Source organism: Sinocyclocheilus rhinocerous, unplaced genomic scaffold (genome assembly GCF_001515625.1).
Source record: "Sinocyclocheilus rhinocerous isolate Xijiao unplaced genomic scaffold, SAMN03320098_v1.1 scaffold892, whole genome shotgun sequence".
NCBI classification, from domain to species: Eukaryota; Metazoa; Chordata; class Actinopteri; order Cypriniformes; family Cyprinidae; genus Sinocyclocheilus; species Sinocyclocheilus rhinocerous.
In genome coordinates, this window is record NW_015642825.1 from 494,814 (window position 1) to 518,567 (window position 23,754).

Genomic DNA, 23,754 nt, shown 5'->3' on the forward strand with positions numbered 1-23,754 from the left:
CACCCATTCACTGCAGAGCATCCATTGGTGAGCAAGTAATGCCATGCTAAATTTTTCCAAATCTATATGAAAATTTATATTGCAGCCTAACCAATTAATCTCTAGCATGTTAATTTAATAAGTATATTTGGAAATCTGGAGAAGCAGGGTGAAATGCTTGTTTCTTTCCAGCTGTCATTCTCCTTTAAGATGATGTAAGGCTCATCTCCCTAAGAATGGTCGCCCTCCCCCGTCCAAAGTCTCTCTCAGCACGCTGCATTCATTCGCACAACGCTGCTGATGCTCTGGAGAGTCAGGATGCACAAACTTCACAACGCACCCTCGTTTTCAACTACAGATCATTTTACTGAAATGCTGGGTGGGTGCCAGGTTCATGAAGACTAACTGTTCTGGACGGACAAGATTTCCTGAGAGAGAAGCACTCTTCTGAAGGAAATTGAAGCTGTTTTGGTTGGTGCAGTTTTTCATTTTTTTTATAAGCGGAACTTATTTTTGGATTTTCAGCTGGAGGTTACATGAGCTGCATAATTGGTTCCCTTGGGTGAGAGCTCTTCTATTTCTACATTATTTCAAATAACACGGAGATGCGTGTTCAGATTTATCATCTGGCAATAGATGCCCAGCTACAATTGTTGGAAAAGCCTAATCTTATTGTGCCATTTTGATGCATTTATACTTCTATAAACGCTCTGCAGGTCTCAGAGATGCTGTACATAACACAATGGACTGTGGATGTCTATTAAAGCGCGTGCAGGTTATGTTCCTTTTGACTTTTTGCTCCCTAAAAACAAATCAAAAACTTTTGCGCATTCGCTTTTTTGTTTTTTGAAGCGTGCAACGCCAAAATGGCTCTGACTGAGAATTGCAGGACTTATCAAACGCCCAAGGACAGTGGATGTGCTCAGAGTTGCTCTTCTGATGTGGTTGAGCTCAATGTAGGTGGACAGGTGTACTACACTCGCCATGCCACCCTCACCAGCGTGCCAAACTCACTGCTGGGGAAATTATTCTCAGCTAAAAAGGACGTTTCCAACGACCTCGCGCAGGACATCAAGGGACGCTACTTCATCGACAGGGACGGATTTCTCTTTCGGTATGTGTTGGACTATCTCCGCGATAGGAACGTCGTCCTGCCGGATTATTTCCCGGAGAAAGGGAGGCTCAAACGGGAGGCTGAGTTCTTCCAGCTGCCCGAGCTCGTGAAAATCCTGACACCAGATGAATATATCCACGGTGATTTTGACGAAGCGTCCCAGGGAAGCGATCAGAGGTTGTTCCCCGCGTCTTACCTGGACGCGCGCGATAGGCGCTACGGCTTCATCACGGTGGGATACAAGAGCTCGTGCGCCTTCGGGAGGGACGCGGATCCCAAAGCGCGAGGAACACCCAAAATCTTCATCTGCGGAAGGGTCGGTCTGGCCAAAGAAGTTTTCGGGGACACTCTAAACGAGAGCCGGGATCCTGACAGGCCAGCCGAGCGATACACCTCTCAGTTTTACCTGAAGTTTCGCCACCTGGAGCGAGCGTTTGACATCCTCGCGGAGAGCGGCTTCCACATCGTCGCATGCAATTCATCAGTCACCACTGCTCCGCACAACAGACGCACTGATGACAGATACTGGTCCAATAACACAGAGTACGTCTTCTACCGTAAGTACAGTTTATTTCACAACAATATACAGCCAGTTGGTCCCAGATAGCACATGTAGCCTACGTCTGCAAGATGTCTGTTAAAAAGATCGCTTCATCTGGAAAGCGTCTGCTGTGTACAAACATCGGATAGACGTCAGTTTTACATGCATTCTAAATTATAAACATCTTAAAGACATTTTCTAAACTTATACTTGATATCTGATAGGAAACGTCCTATAGAAGTATTGCAGATGAGCAAACGCTCTAAAAAATACGTCTTGCAGACGTCAAATAGAGTCTCCGTGATGTACGTGTGCTTTATCGCCAAATCATGGAAGTGGTTTATCGATTGTTGTCAACTAACCCATTGCATAAACAATTATTGTTTTGGGTTAAAAATATATTGTTTTCAGTTTTCAGAAATATTTGACCACTGAATGCCACGGCAGGTCAACCAGAATCAAGTATTCCAGTGTGCCAGCTAATAATTGCTTTAAAAAAAAAAAAATCCAAATCACAAGGCTTCAAAATCGAGTGAATTCTATTCAGTGTGTAGTTGTCACGCTTTTCTCAGACAGTACCATTAGGCGGCGCACTCTGATAGTTTTGATCAATTCTATTCGGTTCAATTCTATAATCAGCCTCAAACTCAAATGTAGGTGATGCACTCCCCTTTAAGTATTAGCAGACTGAACTGAGTTTGTCCGCTCAGAACATCGATAGAAGAGAGAGAGAGAGAGGCTTTCGAGCCAATGCAGATGTGGAGAATTCCCTCAAGTATAGCTCTCAGGGATATGAACAGTGTGGTTTGAATATTTCAGTAATCTACCACAGTGATGATCATGTCACTTCCTCCCCCCTCTCTCTCTCTCGCGCGCGCTCAATCTCTCTTTGTTTAACTACATGTTCACCTTTTGGATATACAATTGTTCTCCAGCGCCTGCCTTCATTAGTGGTTCATTTGACTTGCCTTTGTCTTAAATGAGAGAGATGTTGCAGCATATGACCAATTAAAAATCACTTTGTGCTTAATTTCAAACGAGTCCCCTTGTAAAAACTAAAAAGAGCGGGCCTGGAACAGAGAGCTTCTAGAGGACAGTCACGAGATTTGGGGCGAAAGGACATATGGCTGCTTAATGATTTGTTTTCTGTCATCAGTATAATTACTGCAGCATTTAGCCCCTCCCATTGCCCACATAATGGAAAAAAATTATGGCACATCAAGATAAGGAGTAATGCTATACTGTAAGTCTACACTGTAAAAAAAAATCATATCTACACGACAGTCATGCTGATATTCAGACCAACAGCATGACGGCAAATGTGATATTGGTTTAAATAATCAAGAAGTTAAAGTCATCAAGAAATGAAAAATGTTCATAATTATTAATCAAAATGTCATAACTGGATCTTCCAGTGAAACCGACTTCTCTCTGGTAACGTATGCAGGATTTCTGACTTCAATTAAACATCCGGTCAATAATCAATGGATAGAACCAAGTTCCACCCTATATTTTTTTCTTTTTCAATTATCTGTTACACTACGATGTACGTCACAATACCGAAGAACAGAACTGTCGCTACATCCGTTTCATCGCAACTTTGTTGAGATGTTGATTAACTTAAATTTGATACACAATATTGCATGATATTTTGTCTACTTTTGCTCCGCCAACGAAAATAGTTCCGAACTAGTCCAAGCAGAATCAACCATTGTGAATTAATCAGCGTTTTTGAATGAATCAATTGAATGAATGATTCAGTGACTCACTTGTAAGCACAGTCGCCTGTTTAGTTTCTTAATGATTCAGCATTTTGACTAAATCGAATGAATGAATGATTCAATGACTCATAAAAACCAGTGCTGTTGGACTGCAGATCTGCACTCTCAGTCAAATTTGAGAACCACAATTAAATGCTGTGTAAATTAAAAATACATTTTCACTAAAACATTATTTTTTGAAGCAGATTCATGAAGTCGTATCCTTTCGTTATAAGTTCTAGTCCCTGACATAACAGAACGACAGTGTTGGGGAAAGTTGCTTTTAAAAGTAATGCATTACAATATTGTGTTACTCCCTAAAAAAGTAACTCATTGCGTTAGTTACTTTTTATGTAAAGTCATGCGCTACATTATTTTTGCATTACTTTTTATCATCTGGGCTGGGCTTGCTTGTTTGTTTTTAATATAAAAAGTTATATTTTTTTTATAAATGTAAAAATGTATAAATGTATAAATGTTCACACCAAAAGTGAAATGAATAAGCCTTAGGCTGAAGGAAATGTCAATTTATAGAAGAGGACGCAGCTCAAACAAACCTTTCAATAGGTTGGAGAAGCAAGTTCAACAATAAACAAGCAATACAAAAATAATTGAAACACAAATGTTATGTTTATCTAAAGTCATTTTTGCTTTTTTGTATGGTAGAATTGGATCATCGAAGGTCAGCAGCAATGACACTGATTAATAAAATGGGATTAAATACATAAAGGATATTTGTGTTATTTAACATATTTAATTATCACAGGTTCGCGTCATATTTCTGAGTTCGCTTTTCACTGTTTTTATTCATTTTGAGGAATACTGAATCTGTTTTTTGTGCAAGTGAGATGAATAAATAAATGCATGTTCACATTTAGTCTAGAACTACAGTACCCATCATGTTTACACGTTTATTTGAAAAAGTAACTTGAATATTTTCTTGAAAATTCAAAAGTAATACGTTATTTTACTAGTTACTTGAAAAAAGTAATCTGATTACGTAACTTGCGTTACTTGTAATGCGTTACCCCCAACACTGCAGAACGATGATATGCAACAAAAAACAAAATAGTCGACAAGTGGTTCAGGTCATAGCTGTCACTACATTATGGATTTTAAGTACAGCTGGAACTTTGTATTAACAAATCAGAAGCCATAAACAGAGCTTTTATAAAGTGCTTTATTAGGATGCCATTTGATTGACAGGCTCAAGTGTTCATACCTGTTTTACAGGGAAATAAGATCATTTATCATTGCTGATTTTAATGGCAGATGAGATATTTATCTTTGGTTTCTCACAAAGGTTTAAAAAACAAACACAGAAATCACAAAGGGCTACATAAAATCACACACAAATCGTTGATGTACAATTTGATGTACAAAAATCATGTATCACCTAAATATTCATTTAAACTCTATATAAAATAAAACATGTAACACTTTTTTCTTACTGATTGTGATATTTAAGCAAAAGGGGAATCACCACTAACTAGGGGTGTCATGAAATTACCTTATTGTTAATGAAATTATCTTATCTTATCTTATCTTACTTGGTGCCTATAGATGAACAAAGAAATGACACACTTTTTTTCTAATTAGTTGTTACTTTATATTAGGGTAAGATGGGATGATCTAGTAGTACACTTTTATTTAACATGAAAGGAGACCAGGCTTTAAATCCCAACATATTACTTTTGTTATAGATAAACCAAACAAATGAACTTGACAGTTATGATCATTATGTATTTTCATTGAAGCAGCTCTGACATTCTCTTCCACAGGAAAGAAAATCTTATGGGTTTGGAGAGACATGAGGATGTTAAAGCAAAAGGCCTACAGATGATGACTTTATTGGACTTAGACATGTGAATGTGTGATTTCTACCACAGTGTTAGACGATTATGCAACATAGTTCAAAAGATGCAAATTATAATATTTTTTGCATTTAAAGTTGTATTTAAAATCCACTTGGCTCAAAAAATTGCTCGACACTTCTGCCACATCAGATAACAAGATTAAATTAAAGCTGCAAGCAGCGATGAACGGGCCCTCGCACCCGGGCTCACCGCCAGCGGGCGGCTTTAGTAAAACAGTCAACGGCGAGCAATATGGATTTAAAGTGGTCAATATAGGAGGAATATGTCAAAGTCATTTATATGTGGCAATCTTAAATCCACTTGGCTCAAAAAATTGCTCGACACTTCTGCCACATCAGATAACAAGATTAAATTATAATTAATGGCTGAAATGTTATATCTCAACTTTACGCTGCACATTTCAGTTTACAGCATGACTGGTAGATTCTTGTTTCTCTTTTGAATTTGTTTGCTCTTGAATCCCCTGATGAAATGAACCAGTTGCTTTTTACAGGCCTCACTGCCTTCTCTTGTGCTGTTACTTCTCAGAACATCACCCACATGACACATTTTACCAATTTAGACTGCCCAAGAGATTGGTAATATATCATTGCGGTCAAAGGGGTTGCCTATTTTTCTTTGTCGCTTACTTACTCATCCTCCTTCTTATGTGCTTCATCACTTAACATGCCTTCTCTGCCTATTCTTGCAGTTAAAAAATGTGCTGCAGGTTGTCCTCAACATTTTTTTTTTTATTATTTGTACCAACTGGTCAGTTTTGTCTCTGCATTAATTAATAGTCGTGATTAATGATTTTTGCTTGGCAGAAAAATAAATTGCATGAGCATCATGCGATTCATAAACATCTCACACATTTCATAGCTGCATTCAGACGGAACTCACTGACTTACTGACTTTTTACTATTTTTATTTATTGCCTGCATCAGTCTTGGCATTCCATTTTGACCCAAAATCTCGACCTGTTTTCAAGCAGAGCCTTATTTTATATGAGACCCTGGAGCACAAAAGCAGTCTTAAGTCGCTGGGGTATATTTGTAGCAATAGTCAAAAATACATTGTATGGGTCAAATTTCCTACTGTAAATATATCAAAACTTAATTTTTGATTAGTAATATGCATTGCTAAGAACTTCATTTGGACAACTTTAAAGGCGATTTTCTCAATATTTTGATTTTTATGCGCCCTCAGATTCCAGATTTTCAAATAGTTGTATCTCGGCCAAATATTGTCCTATCCTAATAAACCATACATCAATGGAAAGCTTATTTATTCAGCAAACAATTGACACTTAAGACTGGTTTTGTGGTCCAGGGTCACATATTTTAAATTCTAAGCACTATTCACTTTGATGATGAACAGCCTAAAATATGTAAAATAAGGCGTGTTTCTCTTCCTGAAAGTTAATGCAATAAGAATAATTTATGAAATATTTGTTTTAAAAAAAGCTTAGTTTATCATTATCAGTAACAAACCCTCTTCAAATGGATGAGCCTTATTCTTTTGATCATTAAGGACCAAAACAGTATAGCTAATTATTTACATCACAAGCCAGCTTGAAAGTTTTCCAATTAAAAAGCTATTAGATGTTTCTTAAGGTCACCTTCTCTGTTGCCCAAGAATACTGATGATCTACGGCATGTTTTTGCATCATAAAGCAGAAATGTCCAGTGAAGTTGATGCTGCATGCATAATTATCTCATTCAAAACCTAGAATGTAGCTCACGCTATATAATTTTGCATTTAATGTATTGCAACATCACGACAGCCTGTCACATTGTTTCCAGTCTAGTGCTGATTATACAGTAGGGTGCGGGCTAATCAAATGTGCTTCAAGTACTGTATTAGGCCCACAGCACTTGAAACATGAGCTAGGCAACCATGATTACTCTGGCCATATCCTCTAAGAACCTCAAGTGAATATGCAGCTTCTATTATTCCTTTGAACGCTAGTGATTTACAGCCATTATTGAACTGGCACAGGAAATAAGTCCTGTGTCCACTGGGGGAGTTGAGATGGGGCAAATCCAGACTGTTCCCATCTAGACTGCTGTACAGAAAGAGCCACTCCACCTGAGATGGAAAGTAAATGGAGAAGAGCGAGAAAGCACTGCAAGTGATTTTCCAGCGTAACCGGCCATATGCTGTGTTTTTAAAGATTTCCGTGTTTAAGAAAACTGTGAAATTACAAGTGCACAGGGGTGATGCTTTGTTATGGGGGTTTGGGCAAAAATCCAATGTAAGATGTAGGACACAGACATTGACTGCATTCAAAATTGCATACTCTCTCTAGTTACTTCTTTTGAATGAGTACTATCTTAACGATTGTTTAAAAGTATGTTCTGTATAGCATGAATGTGTTCAGTATGAATATAATAAGGATGTACTACATTTGTCATGTTGTCTTTACCATGTGACCTACCATCATCAGTTCCACTGCACTTGTTAAAATTACAAATGACTTGCTTCCTGCATCAGACCAAGGCTGCATCTCATTGCTAGTTTTACTTGAACTTAGTGCTGCGTTTGACACTAATGATCATGACATACTCATAGATCGATTACAAAACTATACAGGTATTCAAGGGCAGGCTTTAAGATGGTTTAGATCCTACCTGTCCGATCGCTACCACTTTGTTCATTTAAATGGGGAGCCATCATTATCACCAGTAAAATATGGAGTGCCACAAGGATCTGTCCTAGGTCCTCTGCTATTTTCAATATACATGTTGCCCCTTGGTAATATTATTAGAAAATACGGGATTAGCTTCCACTGTTATGCAGATGATACTGCCATTTACTAATCCTCTCCCGCGGCCTTATGAGCAGGGATGCACATGCGACCGAAATAAGAAATGCGCTGTGTAAATAAGTTCAGATCGACATTGACAGCTGTTAATGCACAATCACCATTTTAGATCGACCAGCTGTAATACTGTATAAGATGCCCATCCGAACTGAAAGCCTTAATCTCAGCTATACGCTGCCAGTTTCAGGGAAAAACGCAAAACTGACACTTTATCCACAGACACGCTTCAAACCCGGAGACGACAACCTGCCAAAATAAAAGCTTGCTGAGTTTAGGTTTGAAAATGATGATAATTCTTATAAAAATATTTAAATAAAGAAATAAAAGAAAATTTTAATATTAGTATTGTGTTGTTTTAAGTGCACTATAAAATAATTGTATTTTTATTTAATACTCGCTTTTTATTTCACAATATAATAGTATTATTTCACTATTTTTTATTATTTTATCTAAATAAATAAAGTGCAATAATAACTATCATTAATATTATTAATTATTTTATTTTTTTATAGTTATATTTAAAGTCCGTGTGAACCGGAAGTTGCTGCCGACTTTATTTCAGTATAGTGATTTCCAAATGTCCCTCCATTGAAAGTCCAGGTGACCAAAGATGAAAAGATCAACAACAACAAAAAAAAGGTCATACAGGCATCATAAAATGAATCCATATGAATCGAGTGGCTTAATTCAAGTCTTGTAAAGAGATACAATCACTTTATATGATGAACATATGATTAATATTTAATTAATATTGATACCAACTGTTTTCATTTGTAATTTAATATGAAAATATGTGAAATAAGCTTTGAAGTGTGAATATGTGATTTCTCAATCAAACAGGGGAGTGGATATAATAATGACAGAAATAGAGAAACATCTGGAGTTATTTCTCATAAATAAAATCAAAGCTAAATAAGACATTTATTATCATAGTTAATGGGATTGTTGTTTTTTGGAAATGCTATAAAGTCGTTCATGTTCTGTAATTGTTAATGTTAAACAAAAATAGCAGTCTAATAATTTGCAGTTTGTTTTTTAATATAGTAAATATATGCCATTATACTAATATGTACACTTTAGGTTTTAATATATTAATATGAACTTTTAATGTACTAATATGTACTATTTAGGGGTAAATAAGGCACAAAGATGTACCATTTGCTTAGATTAGCTTACCGTAGGGAAACGGCCCAGTGACAGCTTTTGACTTTTTTAGTGTAGGAACTTGTGCGATTAATTAGTCAAGAAATTAATACATTTGGTTAATTCTTTATTTATTTGTTTAATGGATGGATTGAACCAGATAGTGAAGTAAATGTGTTAAAAATCACTGTTTAAAAGCATGTCATGAAGTTGGTGTTTATACTGTACATTACAAGCATTAAACGTGTTTTATATTCTCACCTAAAGAAGCCTTCAGATTACATTACAATGTGAATTTTACAGCAATGGCTCTTCTTTAGTATTAGAATATTCCTGTCCTTTCTCTTTGATGCTGTGAAATTTGTCTTTCTCCACGTCTCAAAAGAAACCACTGTAGTAATGACAGGTTCTCAGTCATCTCGATCTGTTGGTTTTATTACAGCCCATCAGCGCTTTGAGAGGGTCATGACTACACTGAGATGATCTGGGCTCTCCAATCTGTCTGTCAGATGCTTTAACAAAAGAAGGAGATTGCAGCTTGTGCCAACATCAGTCAGAAGATAAAATTGTCACATTGTCTGTAATCTTCCAGCACAAAGCCCCTGGATTGCAGACTCTGAGACTGGGATGGGCATTACTTGTCCTTGGATTAGGACAATGGGTGTTTATTAAGTCCAACCCATTTGGACGCTTCTGTCACCCTGCCTCATTTCCCATGATGCATCAGCTCTTTTTACATTCGGACACCTCATTAGTATCATTATCAGCACAGTTTGGGTTTTCACAGCTTAATATTCCAAGTAAAATGTTTGTGTTTCTTAGATACAAGCTTTTTTATTTGCAAAGATGAGTTTTCTATATGACTGCTCCCCCGCAAGGACAAAATTGGCCTACTTTGTACATTAACCAGCACATGCACATTATCAAACCTCAGGCGAAGCTCAAAAACCCTAACAGAAGGACTTTAATCAGACACGGACACTATACATATTTACACAGAGCTCTTGTACTGATCTAACCCTGAGATGCACATATAGTTGATCAGCATCATGCATGAGTAATTGAATTGATGTTGATCTGCAGTTTTTCGTAGGATGAAAATATGGCTCAGACTCCCAGTATTCAGGATCAGTATCAGTGGTCCCGTTCTCATTAACAAGCCTCAAGTGTGCAGAGATTCCTTTGCTAATTTCTCATATCAAAACGATCTGTTGAAAATCAAGAGGTTTGTTTTTTGTCTTTACTAAGATCTGAAGTCAGAGCCACAAAATCTGAGGGTGCAGAAAGACCTGTACCTGCAGAAAGACTTTTATTATCATCTCAGTAAAATTGATGGTTATGATTGTATTGTGCAAACTAAGGCTGAGACCCGTATGCATGCGCGTGTGTATGTGGAAATAGCTCCAATCCAGAGATGCCTGCAGGGTTGTGGTGAGTATGATTGGTTGACTTTCCTGGCATACCAAAACAGACGGCTTGACTCAGTCATTTTTCAAGAGCTGAGAATATTTATTTTTTCCCTTTGCTGTTTGTAGATAGACCTTATATTTGGGAGCTGGATGGTTTTGGATCCACACAGTCCAAAAGAACATTGTTTTGCCCGACTTTATAGGATATTTGATTAGTACATCTTTCACAGATTTGAAATATAATTTACACAAATTAGCAAATTGTTGATCTATAGCTAACGAGTGCTGCAGTGATGATGTATTTTTGCAGGCCAGCCTGGAAGTTAGCATCACCCTATATTCTCAGCCTCAGATGTTACGCCCACAGACCATTGAATGTCTAATGCACGAGGCACACAAAATGTGTTATCAGGATCAACTAAATGCTGTTCACAGCATAGACTCTTGGCAACTGAAGATGACATCCTGAATGAATGATTTATTGTTTGCACGTCAGTCTGTTTTGTAGGGACATCGACTTTACATTTTCACGCCCCAAAAAACGAACTGTGATTGGTTGTTTACATGTCAGTCAAACGGTGGCCATTGAAAGCTGCTATGAAGTCCAGACCTTCTGCCCTCAGTCTGCAGATCTGGTTAACTTAAGTTAGTAGTTGAATTGATGTTGATCTGCAGTTTGGATTATTACAGAAAATAAGCTCCATGACCAACAAATATTGATGATCTGTTGCTCATCAAGATAATTTTCGCAAATAAACACAGTTTTTGTGTGTGTATTTTGAAATCTCAATGCAGTGGGCAGAAGTAAAAATCTCAAGTTAGGATCAAACAGCAACCTCTCTCGTGAAACCAACACGGAAGTGACTAAAACTGCAATTCATCGACTGGCCGCTAGAGGCTGGCTCCAAAAGGGAGTCAGTCCCATAGACTCCCCATGTTAAAATGCCCAACTTTACAGCAAAAAACAATATGTTTACAGCCTGGTACAACAAGTGGTTTTGGTCTATATAGCTAATTTTGCCCTTCGTGACAGCTGTGAGGGGGGTGAATTTTTTTATAACTCATCCGTTTAAATTATATTAAGCCTTAAAGTTCTGCATAATTAAGGGCGTGGCCACTTGAGTGACAGGTGGATTGCCGCTGCTGTCACCACCGTCGAGCTAGGTGGGTGTGATTTCAGTAACCAGCTCCTGCCACTTTGCCCATTTTCGATTATCCGGGAGTGAAGCATGGTGACGCGCTGCCAAAATGGCGACGGCCAGCTCCGCCTACTTTAGGCTTCAAAAACGCTCTTCGGAAACCTACGGGTGACGTCACGGACACTACGTCCATGTTTTTATACAGTCTATGGTTTGGATATATGTAAATGCATAGTCGCATGACTTTATAATTACCACTATTAAGCTTCCAACAACTCTTACAATCTCTATTGGAAATCTACAAGTTGGAAATTACGAGTTAGAATAGTTTGCAAGTTTAAAGACGGTAGGGCTGCCCCCCAATAGTCAACTAAATGTTAAATGACCAAAATTGTATTAGTCAGTCACAGAAAAAAACTGTCTGTGTCTGTGATGAACAGATCGTTAACAACTGGTCCTTGAAGTAATTACGGTATATCGGGCATGAAATCCCAACATTTGTTTATCAATCATCCACCTCAAATATGGCTTTAAATTGAAACATGTAAGTAGTAGCAACTTTACACGGCTGCTCACTTTAATGTTAGATAAATGTGTGCTATTAGGTGCATATTCAAGTGTTTGTGTGGAATGTGGAAGCTATTTTTGCGCAAATGTATGACATGGAGGTGCCAGCGCGATCACTGGCGTTGTTTTCTGGTAACAGTGGAAACAACTTAAAATACACCGTCCTTTTTGCTCATACAGAAAAGAGTAATACATCATTCGGAACTGTAAAGGTCTACTTTTATTTGTGTACACTCACAATATCAACAAAACATTGTGCTTTTGTAAAATAAAGAACACAAACAGAATGCACTGTATGCCATTCGGTCTCCTTGAACTGGAGCGCGTTACAATAATGAAGAATATAGGCTATAGGCTACTTGCCTCACAGTTATGAGAAATATATCTATAGAAAGCTTGAAATGTCTACTTTTAAACAAACCAATTAAAATCGAAAACAATAGATCTCTGATTATGTAATCCACACGAAATGTGCATTTCTCTGACTGTACTGCGGAGATGGTGAGTCTGCATTATCAGCTTCATCTGTGCAGCCGACAATGACTCAGAAAATTAATTAATAAATAATTAAAATGTCTCCTTGCTATTTTTTCCAACACATTCATGGTCAGTACTTTTACCATTGCTTTGTGCCAAGCTTCATGCATCAATAGACTATTAAATGCTCATTATGATTTAGTGCAAAAATGCTCACTCATTTCCAGGCTTTTTTTTTGGTCTTGGATGAGTTTGATGAGAAAATGTTGAGTTCCCCTTGAGGAACTCGAGCTGCGTTGAGCGCTTTGGGAATGCCTTCAGCGTGACTATGCTCTGAATCATGTGTGTAATCAGACCAATGGATGGGTGCGACGTCACGGACGGGGTGACGTGTGACCAGGAGGCTATAAGGAGGCTGTTCGGCGACGCCGTCAATTCCGTCGTCAACAGGTTTCAGGAGGCTCGTAAACAAGCGGCAGCGTTTCAGCAGTTCCTCCCTCGCCGCTCTCTAGCTCATGGGGCTGCTGGATGGGAGCAGCCCCAGCCGTGTGCCCGCTCCTCATACAGAGAGGTGCAGAAAGTGAGCATTGCGACTCGCAGGCCCCACGCGAACAGGGATCGCGAAGGGAACGACGCTCACGGTCGAAGGCTTCGAAGCCGAAGGCCGATCTGAGGACCGTCCTTCTGGCTAAGAAGTCTTCGACAAAGAAGCCCTGATGTTTGTGTCCCAGGGCTTCTGAGGACAGCCCCCGCTGGAGAAGAGCGGTGTACACCTCATTATATGGTGCCCGTCTCTCCTTAGTGCCCTCAGGAGGCCAAGCTGTTAACCCTGCCACCGCCGGTGCTTCAGGGCACAACGGTCTCCAGCGAGTGCACATCCCAGTGTCCGCCCGAAAACGTAGCGGCTCTGGGGGGCTCGATACCTCTGAGGAGGTCTCCTATTACATTGGAGGTCAGTCTCGAGAGACTGATTCCCTTAGTAGATTTTCTGGTAATGTGGAAGCTTCTGCCAAATATCTCACAATGGGTCCTGCAGACTATAGAGAGAGGTTACAGAATTCAATTTGGTTCTCCTCCGCCTCGTTTCAACGGGATCGTTTCCACGGTGCAGGCTCCGGTGTTAGAACAAGAAGTAAATACTCTGCTGAGGAAGGAGGCCATCGAGGTGGTCCCTCCTCTCGAAAGAGAATGCGGGTTCTACAGCTGGTACTTCATAGTTCCGAAGAAGGATGGGGGGTTGCGTCCGATTTTAGATCTGCGTCAGTTGAATCGCTCAGTCATGCGACTGACGTTCAGGATGCTCACTATCAAACAGGTCGTGTCTCAGATCAGGTCAGAGGACTGGTTTGTCACGATAGATCTAAAAGATGCATATTTCCATGTCTCCATCCTTCCTCAACACAAGAAGTTCCTGAGGTTTGTGTTCGGGGCGAAGCTTACCAATATCGGGTTCTTCCGTTTGACCTTGCACTCTCACCCCGCATCCTGTAAGGAGGGATCTCCTCTCACAGGCGGGGGGTAACATCTTTCACCCCCGCCCGGAGCTGTGGAAGCTGTGGGTGTGGCCTCTGAGGGGGCACAACTCGTAGCTTCCGGTCTCTCAGCTGAGTTTGTTGAGACCATCCTCCAATCCAGAGCTCCCTCTACGAGGAAACGGTGGGCAGACACCCCCTAGTTACACGTTTCCTCCGCGGTGCGGTGAGGCTGAGGCCCCCGGTATGATCTCGCGTCCCCACATGGGACCTGGCTGTGGTGTTAGAAGCTCTCTGCAAGCCTCCATTCGAGCCTATTGAGGAGATTTCTGATCACTTTCTCTCTATCAAAACTGTTTTCCTTCTGGCGATATCTTCCTTAAAGAGAGTTGGGGATCTGCAGGCCCTCTCAGTGGCCAGCAGCCACCAGCTCCACCGGGCTCCCTCGTCCCGCCGGCTCCGCCTTGGTCAGTCATTGACCATCCGCCACCTCTTCACGAAGTGTGTGGATGCTGCTCTGTCTCCACTGCGACTCCAAGTCATCCGCATACTAAATTATATCGACCATTGGTTGATTCTTGCTCAATCAGAGCAGACGGTGGTTCGATATTGAGATGTCGTTCTCACCCATATGAAAGAGTTGGGGTTAAGACTAAACGCAAAGAAAAGTGTGCTTTCTCCATTACAGAGGACCACTTATCTGTGCGTGGTGTGGGATTTGACCACAATGACGAGAGTCAAAGAAGGCCGGTCACTCACTGTCAAGCAGTTTAAAAAACTGCTGGGTCTAATGGCAGCTGCGTCCAACGTGATACCTTTTGGTCTGCTGTACATGAGACCCCTACAGTGGTGGCTCAAGATGAAGGGGTTTTTCCCATGGGGAAATCCGCTTCGCATGATCAAGGTCACGCGGCGATGCTTTTGTGCCTTGGACATGTGGAGGAAACCTTGGTTCTTGTCAGAGGGCCCGGTGCTGGGAGTTCCTTGTCGTCGCATAACGTTAACGACAGATGCATCCCTCACCGGTTGGGGTGTGGTCATGAGTGGCCACCCTGCCCGCGGTCTGTGGAGCGGTCACCATCTCACTTGGCACATCAACTGCCTGGAGATGCTGGCCGTATTTCGAGCACTGAAATACTTTCTCCTAGACCTGAGAGATTGCCATGTGTTGTTGCACACTGACAACACATCCGTGGTTTCTTATATCAACCACCAGGGAGGTCTGTGTTCGCGCCCCTTGTACAAGCTGGTGCACCAGATCCTTGTGTGGGCCCAAGGGAAGCTCCTTTCTCTAAGAGCCGTTTACATCCCTGGGCATCTCAATATGGGAGCAGACGTCTTGTCGAGGCAGGGGCCGAGGCCCGGGGAATGGATGCTTCACCCCGAGTCTGCAGGGTTGACCCACTCCACCCTGAAGGTGTACGTGGCAGCCATAACTGCTTACCACGCCCCTCTCGGTGGTCAGTCTGTGGGAAGACACCCCCTGGTTACCAATGTTAATTTCGTTGACGAATAATTTGTCATAATTTTCATCAACTAAATTCTTTTCACCGACGACAACGAGACGATAATGAACTAAAACTCTTTTTGAATGACAAAAACTATGACATAAATCTATTGACATTTTCGTCAACTAATAAAACGTATGTAACCCTAGTTCCCCAAGGGAACGAGACGCTGCGTCTCCTGCCATACTTCCGGCATCCCTGTGAGCGCTTCCCTCATTCTCCAGAAGCTGCCACTGTCTCCACCTCACGTGCTTTTATAGCTTCCTGGTCACACGTCAACCTGTCTGTGACGTCGTGCCAAGATGAAGGGGTTTTTCCCATGGGGAAATCCGCTTCGCATGATCAAGGTCACGCGGCGATGCTTTTGTGCCTTGGACATGTGGAGGAAACCTTGGTTCTTGTCAGAGGGCCCGGTGCTGGGAGTTCCTTGTCGTCGCATAACGTTAACGACAGATGCATCCCTCACCGGTTGGGGTGTGGTCATGAGTGGCCACCCTGCCCGCGGTCTGTGGAGCGGTCACCATCTCACTTGGCACATCAACTGCCTGGAGATGCTGGCCGTATTTCGAGCACTGAAATACTTTCTCCTAGACCTGAGAGATTGCCATGTGTTGTTGCACACTGACAACACATCCGTGGTTTCTTATATCAACCACCAGGGAGGTCTGTGTTCGCGCCCCTTGTACAAGCTGGTGCACCAGATCCTTGTGTGGGCTAATAAAACGTATGTAACCCTAGTTCCCCAAGGGAACGAGACGCTGCGTCTCCTGCCATACTTCCGGCATCCCTGTGAGCGCTTCCCTGCCGGGACGGGGTCCCTCTGCTACTAGTAGCCCCGTTCTGGCCGGGCAGAGTATTCTCGGACCTGATTTCCCTTCTCGACGGCTCTCCATGGGAGATTTTCCGGCATCCCTGTGAGCGCTTCCCTCATTCTCCAGAAGCTGCCGCGGTCTCCACCTCACGTGCTTTTATGGCTTCCTGGTCACACGTCACCCCGTCCGTGACGTCGCGCCCATCCATTGGTCTGATTACACACACGATTCAGAGCATAGTCACGCTGAAGGCGTTCCCAAAGCGTTCGACGCAGCGTCTCGTTCCCTCTGGGAACTAGGGTTACATACGTAACCTTGAGACGTTATTGATGAGCAGAGTAGACATGAGATTATTATTGTCTTTTCTAAGTCTCTATGTTCTCAATTTGATCTCATTAGTGTAGGAAAAACCATTCAGATTTCAAAGAAATCTCATTTGTGATGTCTCTTTCCTACGGAAGAGGAAATCAAGTGAAGTAAAGAAGTAGATAATGGGTCTGCATTCCTTGTAATTTCCAGTAAACATAATCCATAATTAATTAATTTCTTACCATAGTTTTGAACAGTTAAACATCTCTGCAAACTTTAATGCACAGATACACAGGAAGCATTATGACTGCAGGTCATAAACACAAATACATTAGTTGCCGCCCATATGATTTACCCATATTAGCATCGGCTGCTTCATGTGAGCATAAGAAGATGCATAGATGTGCGTCACACTATTTTTAGGATTACTGTCTGAGCTCCGCTGTAGTGCTAGCAAACACATTACACCGAGCATGCCGCTCAGGAGAATTGTGATCTGAAGCACTCTCAGGCATTTAGATGCAATGCATTGTGGGTAGACTCTGGTGGGTGGTTGCCCCTTGTGATGAGATTGTCTCTGCTCGAGCCCAGTGCCAAATGCATCTCTCAGGCTTGTGTAATTCACGAAAAGGCACTCACATACGGTAACTGATTTAGCTCTGCAGACAAGCCCCAACCGTAATGGGGCTGCAATATGATCCGTGCAGCCGTATACGCTGCTCTGTAGTCGCTCGGAGATCAGAAGACAGAGGATGGGGTGGATACAGCAAAATGCAATCAATTTCTTGTCTGATAGAAACTGCAGCCATAAGCTTGGTAAGTATTAATGGTAAACAGCACCAGATTAAACTAATGTCCTGCTGACCAAGGCCATTTGATATTTACCGCTTACAGTAATACCAATAAGCAATGATCATGGAATGCACTGTCTCCAGATCTTTACGGTCTGACTCTGGGAAGCGCGAGCTTCCATATAAATATGCCGTCTGAGGACAACAGCAAGTTGAGGAGTTGAGCAGTTCCAACCCAGCTTATTTAGTTTTATGGCAGCGTTATAGTTGCTCGCCTCACTTCTTGACTTGTGGTCCCATCAGGCTGCACCGTCCGTTTTGAAACAATCCTTCAATAAAAGCCTTTCTATTCACACTTCATATGCTGCAGGCAAAGGGAAGCGAAGATGAGAGATGGACAGAGAGGAGAAGTGGGTGCAGAGGAAAGCGGAGAACTTGCTTTAATTGTTATGCAGGGAAATGTTCTGCTTATTCTGGTGTCAGATTCATGGATTCTCATTAGAAAGCCACTAGCAATCACACCGCCTTCAATTAGCCTGTTATTGCATTCAGTAAAATTTATTTGCAGCTCAGTTGAATGATTTTGTTATTAATCAGGATAAATTAGCTTCTTCTGAGACACAGTGAACACAAATGATTGGTTCTGAGAGTCGTGTTTAGCTAATAATGATACTCGGATGTAAAATAGCATCACTCTATGCTGATGACATCTCGTTGGTGATCATTCTTTTTAATAGTATTTTCAAGCTGATGGTGAAAGGGTTGAAATTCTATACATGAGTGAAAGAAAGAGAAATACCAATAACAGGAAGATGGAGGTACGGTGACCCCTGGGGAGAAAACATATGACTTATATATCGAGCCTCTATCAAGCTATAGGTACTGCGTTTTATGTTCTCGAAGCCACAGTTGCGATTCATAGGGATTGGATTGAGAAAACGCAGCAGCGATTATACACACAAATGTGCAAGATCATCCACATACTGTGAATTGGGTGGGTGAATCTCTCACTGTAATGTCCGGGTCATATTTCATCCCCAAATTATAGGAACAATTTACATATATGCATAAAGAAATTAGTCAGTTTTTGCATTGACATTGTTACATTTAAGCATATTTTTCAACTAAATTATCGTAATGCAAAACAATATAAATTCCCATTACTTTAAAGGAAAAGTTTGTTTTATGTTTTAAAATCAAAATCAGTATTACAAAAATGCACGGAAACAAGCAACAACATGATGTATAAATGCCTTACAATTTATTTATTTATTTATGAGATTTTAAAAAACAATGCATCAGTTTAATGCACAATGTTTAAAATCTTTACTATTATTTTTTTATTTATGCATGTATTTATTTATTTACTTTTGCATTTCAGTAATGAGAATTTAAATGGTCTTGAAAAAATATTCATTTTCACACCATGATGTGTAATGTATTTATTTATATTTTCTTTTCTTTTTGCATTACAATAAAGAGAATTTTAAAGGTCTTAACTAATGCTTCCTTTTTAATAACACAATATTTAAATTATTTACCTTTCATTATTTATGCACGTACTTATTTATTTAAATTTTCATTACAATAATGAACATTTTTATGGTCCATAAAGGACCATCTACCATGGCGCATAAATTCATAACCATTTATTTACATTTTCTTTTCTTTTGTATTTGAAGGTGTTCCGTCCTTTCATTCAGCTAATGCTACTATATAATACTATGATGTTTGGAGATTTCTCTGCAGTCATAGTCTGTTTTGATGCATGCACATGTCCATCAGATAACAAAAGGGATTGATGCACACTGTTATATTTAAGACAAGGACTCGGCCCTTTGTGGTTTTAGCAAAGTTCTTTGTCCAAAACACAAAACAGATCGATACATATAGTTCAGATGGGGATTTAAATGTGGATTCTTTATGTCTTTGATAAGGTCAACTTGATAAGGTCAAACTGCTCAATGCCAAGCAACTAGCTCGCACTCATACATATTAATGCGTTTCACTGTGTGCACGTGCACGTGATGATTTTTTATTTTCAAGTTGGTGAGTTTCATTTCCTTTTGAGTAAATGATGCATTTTATTAAATGGGTTACTTAAATGGTGGCATGAGCATCAACTGTGTAAAATGAGAAACGTCCGTGCCATTAGAGGAGCATTTGTGTTGGTTGAACTGCTGTATTATAAAGGGAAATGAAGAATATCTTTGTTCACCTCAGTTCTTTCACCTTTGTTATCAGGTTTCACACATCCTGATTCCTGAACGGTGGACTGTTCTGCAATCTGATGCCTACAACAAAATTGCACTGACTTCCGAAAATGACTCCCAATGCGACTTCTGTTATCATTTTGGCTGTATGTGCTTTGTTGACATCTGTGGGTTTTGTGGCTTTGTGTTTTTAAGGTGGCCCATCCGGATGGTCTTCTTCTCACTGCGACTGCTGCTGCAAGAGCCACAAGAGCGAGCGTGAGGGTGAGAGTGGCACTTCCTTCAACGAGCTCTCCACTTCCTGTTCCGAGACCCAATCGGAAGCCAGCTCTCCGCAGGAAACGGTCATCGTGCGCTCGGTCACCCGTCAGCCCAACATCCAGACTTTGGACCGGCCGGTGAAAAAGGGTCCGACCCCGATTCCAAGGAGAACTGATCTGCTTCGCGTTCGAACCACCGGGCCACGTGACAGCATGGCAGGGAAGAGGAAACCGGCCAAGGTGAAGATGACGCCAGAGCAGGAGCTGGAGAAATGCATCCAGGACTTCCGGCGGATTAAAATTCCAGAGCGCTTTCCAGAGAAGAAGTACATGTGGCAGTCGGAGCTCTTGAAAAAATATCAGCTCTGAAATGATTTCCTGCAAGCTCGCCGAGCCTATTAGTGCAACACAACAAAGCTCTCAGCGCATACGATGATATCATAATTCTTCTTTGCTTGAACTTAATTGGCTCGTCTGTGTAATCATGCGGTAAGATGCACAATTAACAATTCAGTGAACCTCAAGTGACTCCTAAAGGGACCGGTCCTGTTTTGCTACCGGGCACAATGGTATTAAAGTCTAAACCAATTTCACAGCGTCTAGACAAACCTCTCAAATAAAACCAGATTGTATATATACAAAATAATCACAAGTGTGTATTACCTGGTGATACTCAAAGTAGATGCACGGACTGCACAGCACTTTTGTACGGCGTTCCACCTGTAAATGCAATGCACATATGAGAACTGGAGGATTCGTATGTGAATGTGGTTTGCATTATCCAATACTGTGTTAAGCTGATGGAGAGTTTTAAAGGAAAAGTTCACCCAGAAATGAACTTTTGCTGAAAACGTACTCACTCTCAGGCCATCCAAGATGTAGATGAGTTTGTTTCTTCATCAGATTTGGAGAAATGTAGCATTGCATCACTTGCTCACCAGTGGATGCTCTGCAGTAAATGGGTGCCGTCAGAAAGAGAGGCCAAACAGCTGATAAAAACATCACAATAATCCACAAGTAATCCACACCACTCCAGTCCAGCAGTTAATGCCTTATAAAGCCAAAAGCTGCATGTTTGTAAGAAACAATACAAGTTTCCTTAATAGAAACCTAAATACAAGTTTATAATCCATAATAACGCTTCCACCAGTGAAAAAGTCCATCTCCTGTTATCCTCTCACATATTTGTTTTCACTTGTAAAAGGTGTTTGATCTGTGCATTTTTCTCTCCTGATTCAGACAAGACGACTTTTCACTGGAGAAGCAATAGTCTAAAAATAGGACTTTCATACTCATATTTAGTAAGCAACGGCTTGAAGTTAAAAAACATCTTAATGATGAATTTGTTTCTTACAAACACAGTTTTTCTCTTCACATGATGTTAACTGCTGGACTGGAGTGGTGTGGATTACTTGTGGATTATTGTGATGTTTTTATCAGCTGTTTGGACTCTCATTCTGACGGCACCCATTCACTGCAGAGCATCCACTGCTGAGCAAGTGATGCAATGCTACATTTCTCCAAATCTGATGAAGAAACAAACTCATCTACATCTTGGATGGCCTGAGGGGGGAGTACATTTTCAGCAAATTTATATTTTTGGGTGAACTATTCCTTTACCACAAATTTACCCCTTTATTTAAAGAGTCTAAACAGCACAAGTGAGTATGTTTCTGCGGTAGACAGATGACAATGCATGTTATGTCACTCATATAGAGTAATGGCTCATATCAATGAACGCATTTAGTTTGTGATGTGATCTACACTATTCACCAAACTTCATTCACCATTCATTCAAACCCAGCGGAAATACATCAACAGGATCGGACTGAAATATTAAGCTGTTTCTGTTTGTCATTGTGAACGTTTGTGCTGAGACTTTTGATTTCGCTCGTGGGTATATGAGGATGTTTTGTTCTGAATGTGCAATGAATCATTAAACGAACTGGGTTTAAAATACAATTTGTTCATCTGAGTTGATATAATCCTGACACATTGCAATGTTGCACCTCTTGCGGTTTCGCATTAGAGTAGGCACAGCATTTAAACTGGATTCTTGACAGAAAAAACAAGAGCTGCTTGTTTCTTATTTGTGTCAAATAAATATATGTATGCAAATCAGATAGAAGATGCGAGAGGGTAAATTGTCTCTTGACGAATGTGGCAGATGACCTTACTCTTCTCTCTGAATTTAACAGATTATGAGCTTTGCTGAATCTAATACTAAACCGCCAGACAAATCTCTTTGCAATACCCCTTACAATATTCAGCTGATTTCAGATGCACGGCGGTGTAATTCTGCATTCTGCCGTCTGATATATTAGTTTTCTCTTTTTCTGTCACTGTGAAGGAAAATTGTTGATAAATACATGCATCACAAGTACCATTTTTAACTTACTATTTTTAGCCACAAGATTCTGCAGTGTTGCTACATTTCATCTACAGCAGAGAAGCTTTGGGGCTGCAGAAGCATGACAGACTTGGAAAAGTTTATGCGTTTATCGAAGACAAATCAGAAATCTATGGAAGGTTTCTGCCACTGAATAAAAAATATAAAAGGTAATTTCGACTTTTTATTTCACAACTCTGACCTTTTCCCCCAAAATTCTATCTTTTTTCTCAGAATTGCATGATATGAACTCACAATTGCGAGTTATGAAGATATAAACGTGCAATTGTGAGAAAAAAGTCAGAATTGCAAGATATAAACTCGCGACTGCAAGAAAAAAAGTTTCTATGCAAAAAGTATATTAAAAGTAGGGGGGACACATCCCCCGCGTCCCCCGCGTAATCTACGCCCCTGCAACTGTGACTTTATATCCCTCAATTCTGACTTTATAACTTGCAACTGTGACTTTATATCATGCAATTCTGAGAAAAAAATCTGAATTGCGAGATGTACACTCGCAGTTGAGAGAAGAGTCGCAATTACTTTAAAACATTTTTTATTTAGTGACGGAAACGGGCTTCCATACAAATCTGCTAGAAAGCATCTTATAAAGTTGACATTCAAATATACTATCATTCAGTTATTAAAATCTAAGTTCTTCATGCTGAAGAAACAGGATTCACTTTGTAACTCCGGGAAGCCAGGAGGTTTAAATGTGAGGTTTCCGGCAACATTTTTGTGTTATGCTATTATCGCATTATGATCCTCAGCTAACTGTACTTTTTTCATCTAATGCATTACACATCTAGTTTCCTGGTCAATATTTTGTTAGTGGGAGACTCACAGTAGACTACTGTCTCCATAGTTGTGTGCTCAGCTTCACAGTTCAAACCCGACATGCATACTACCGATATAACTTCAAGACACATTTAATTGATTTTGCAGTTGAAATATTTCAATCAGCATCAAAGGCATTTCATCTTCTTTTGATCCTGCTTCAGTCTTGTCTACTTGTACCCTGTGTTTAAAAACTGAAATGACCCCTCCATGTATTCCGCGTGTCCATATTATACTCCTAAACAGATCAATGAAAGGGCATGGGAAGGATCCAAAATTTGGCCCTGTGTACTAACACACTGCTCTCTTTGAGAATCAATAGCAGAACATCCTAATAGAAGTTCAGAGTGA

General features: G+C 40.4%; 1 protein-coding gene across 2 annotated transcripts; it reads left to right on the forward strand.

Moving 5' to 3' along the window:
* The first annotated feature begins 301 nt into the window (after positions 1 to 301).
* LOC107756698 (BTB/POZ domain-containing protein KCTD16-like) lies at positions 302 to 20,974 on the forward strand. 2 transcript variants are annotated; one of them, XM_016573903.1, is made up of 3 exons: positions 302 to 541; positions 696 to 1,650; positions 20,113 to 20,974. In XM_016573903.1, exons 2-3 carry the CDS (start codon positions 846 to 848, stop codon positions 20,544 to 20,546), a joined length of 1,239 nt encoding a protein of 412 aa, XP_016429389.1. In that variant the 5' UTR covers positions 302 to 541; positions 696 to 845; the 3' UTR covers positions 20,547 to 20,974. The 2 variants fall into 2 exon arrangements, with proteins under 2 accessions (XP_016429389.1, XP_016429388.1); XM_016573902.1 differs by having other exon boundaries at positions 302 to 1,650.
* The last annotated feature ends 2,780 nt before the right edge of the window (positions 20,975 to 23,754 follow it).

Coding starts and splice junctions, on each gene's coding strand:
- LOC107756698 (XM_016573902.1), top strand. CDS start 846: ATGGCTCTGACTGAGAATTGCAGGACTTATCAAACGCCCAAGGACAGT. Junction 1,651..20,112: donor CACAGAGTACGTCTTCTACC/GTAAGTACAGTT, acceptor TGTGTTTTTAAG/GTGGCCCATCCGGATGGTCT.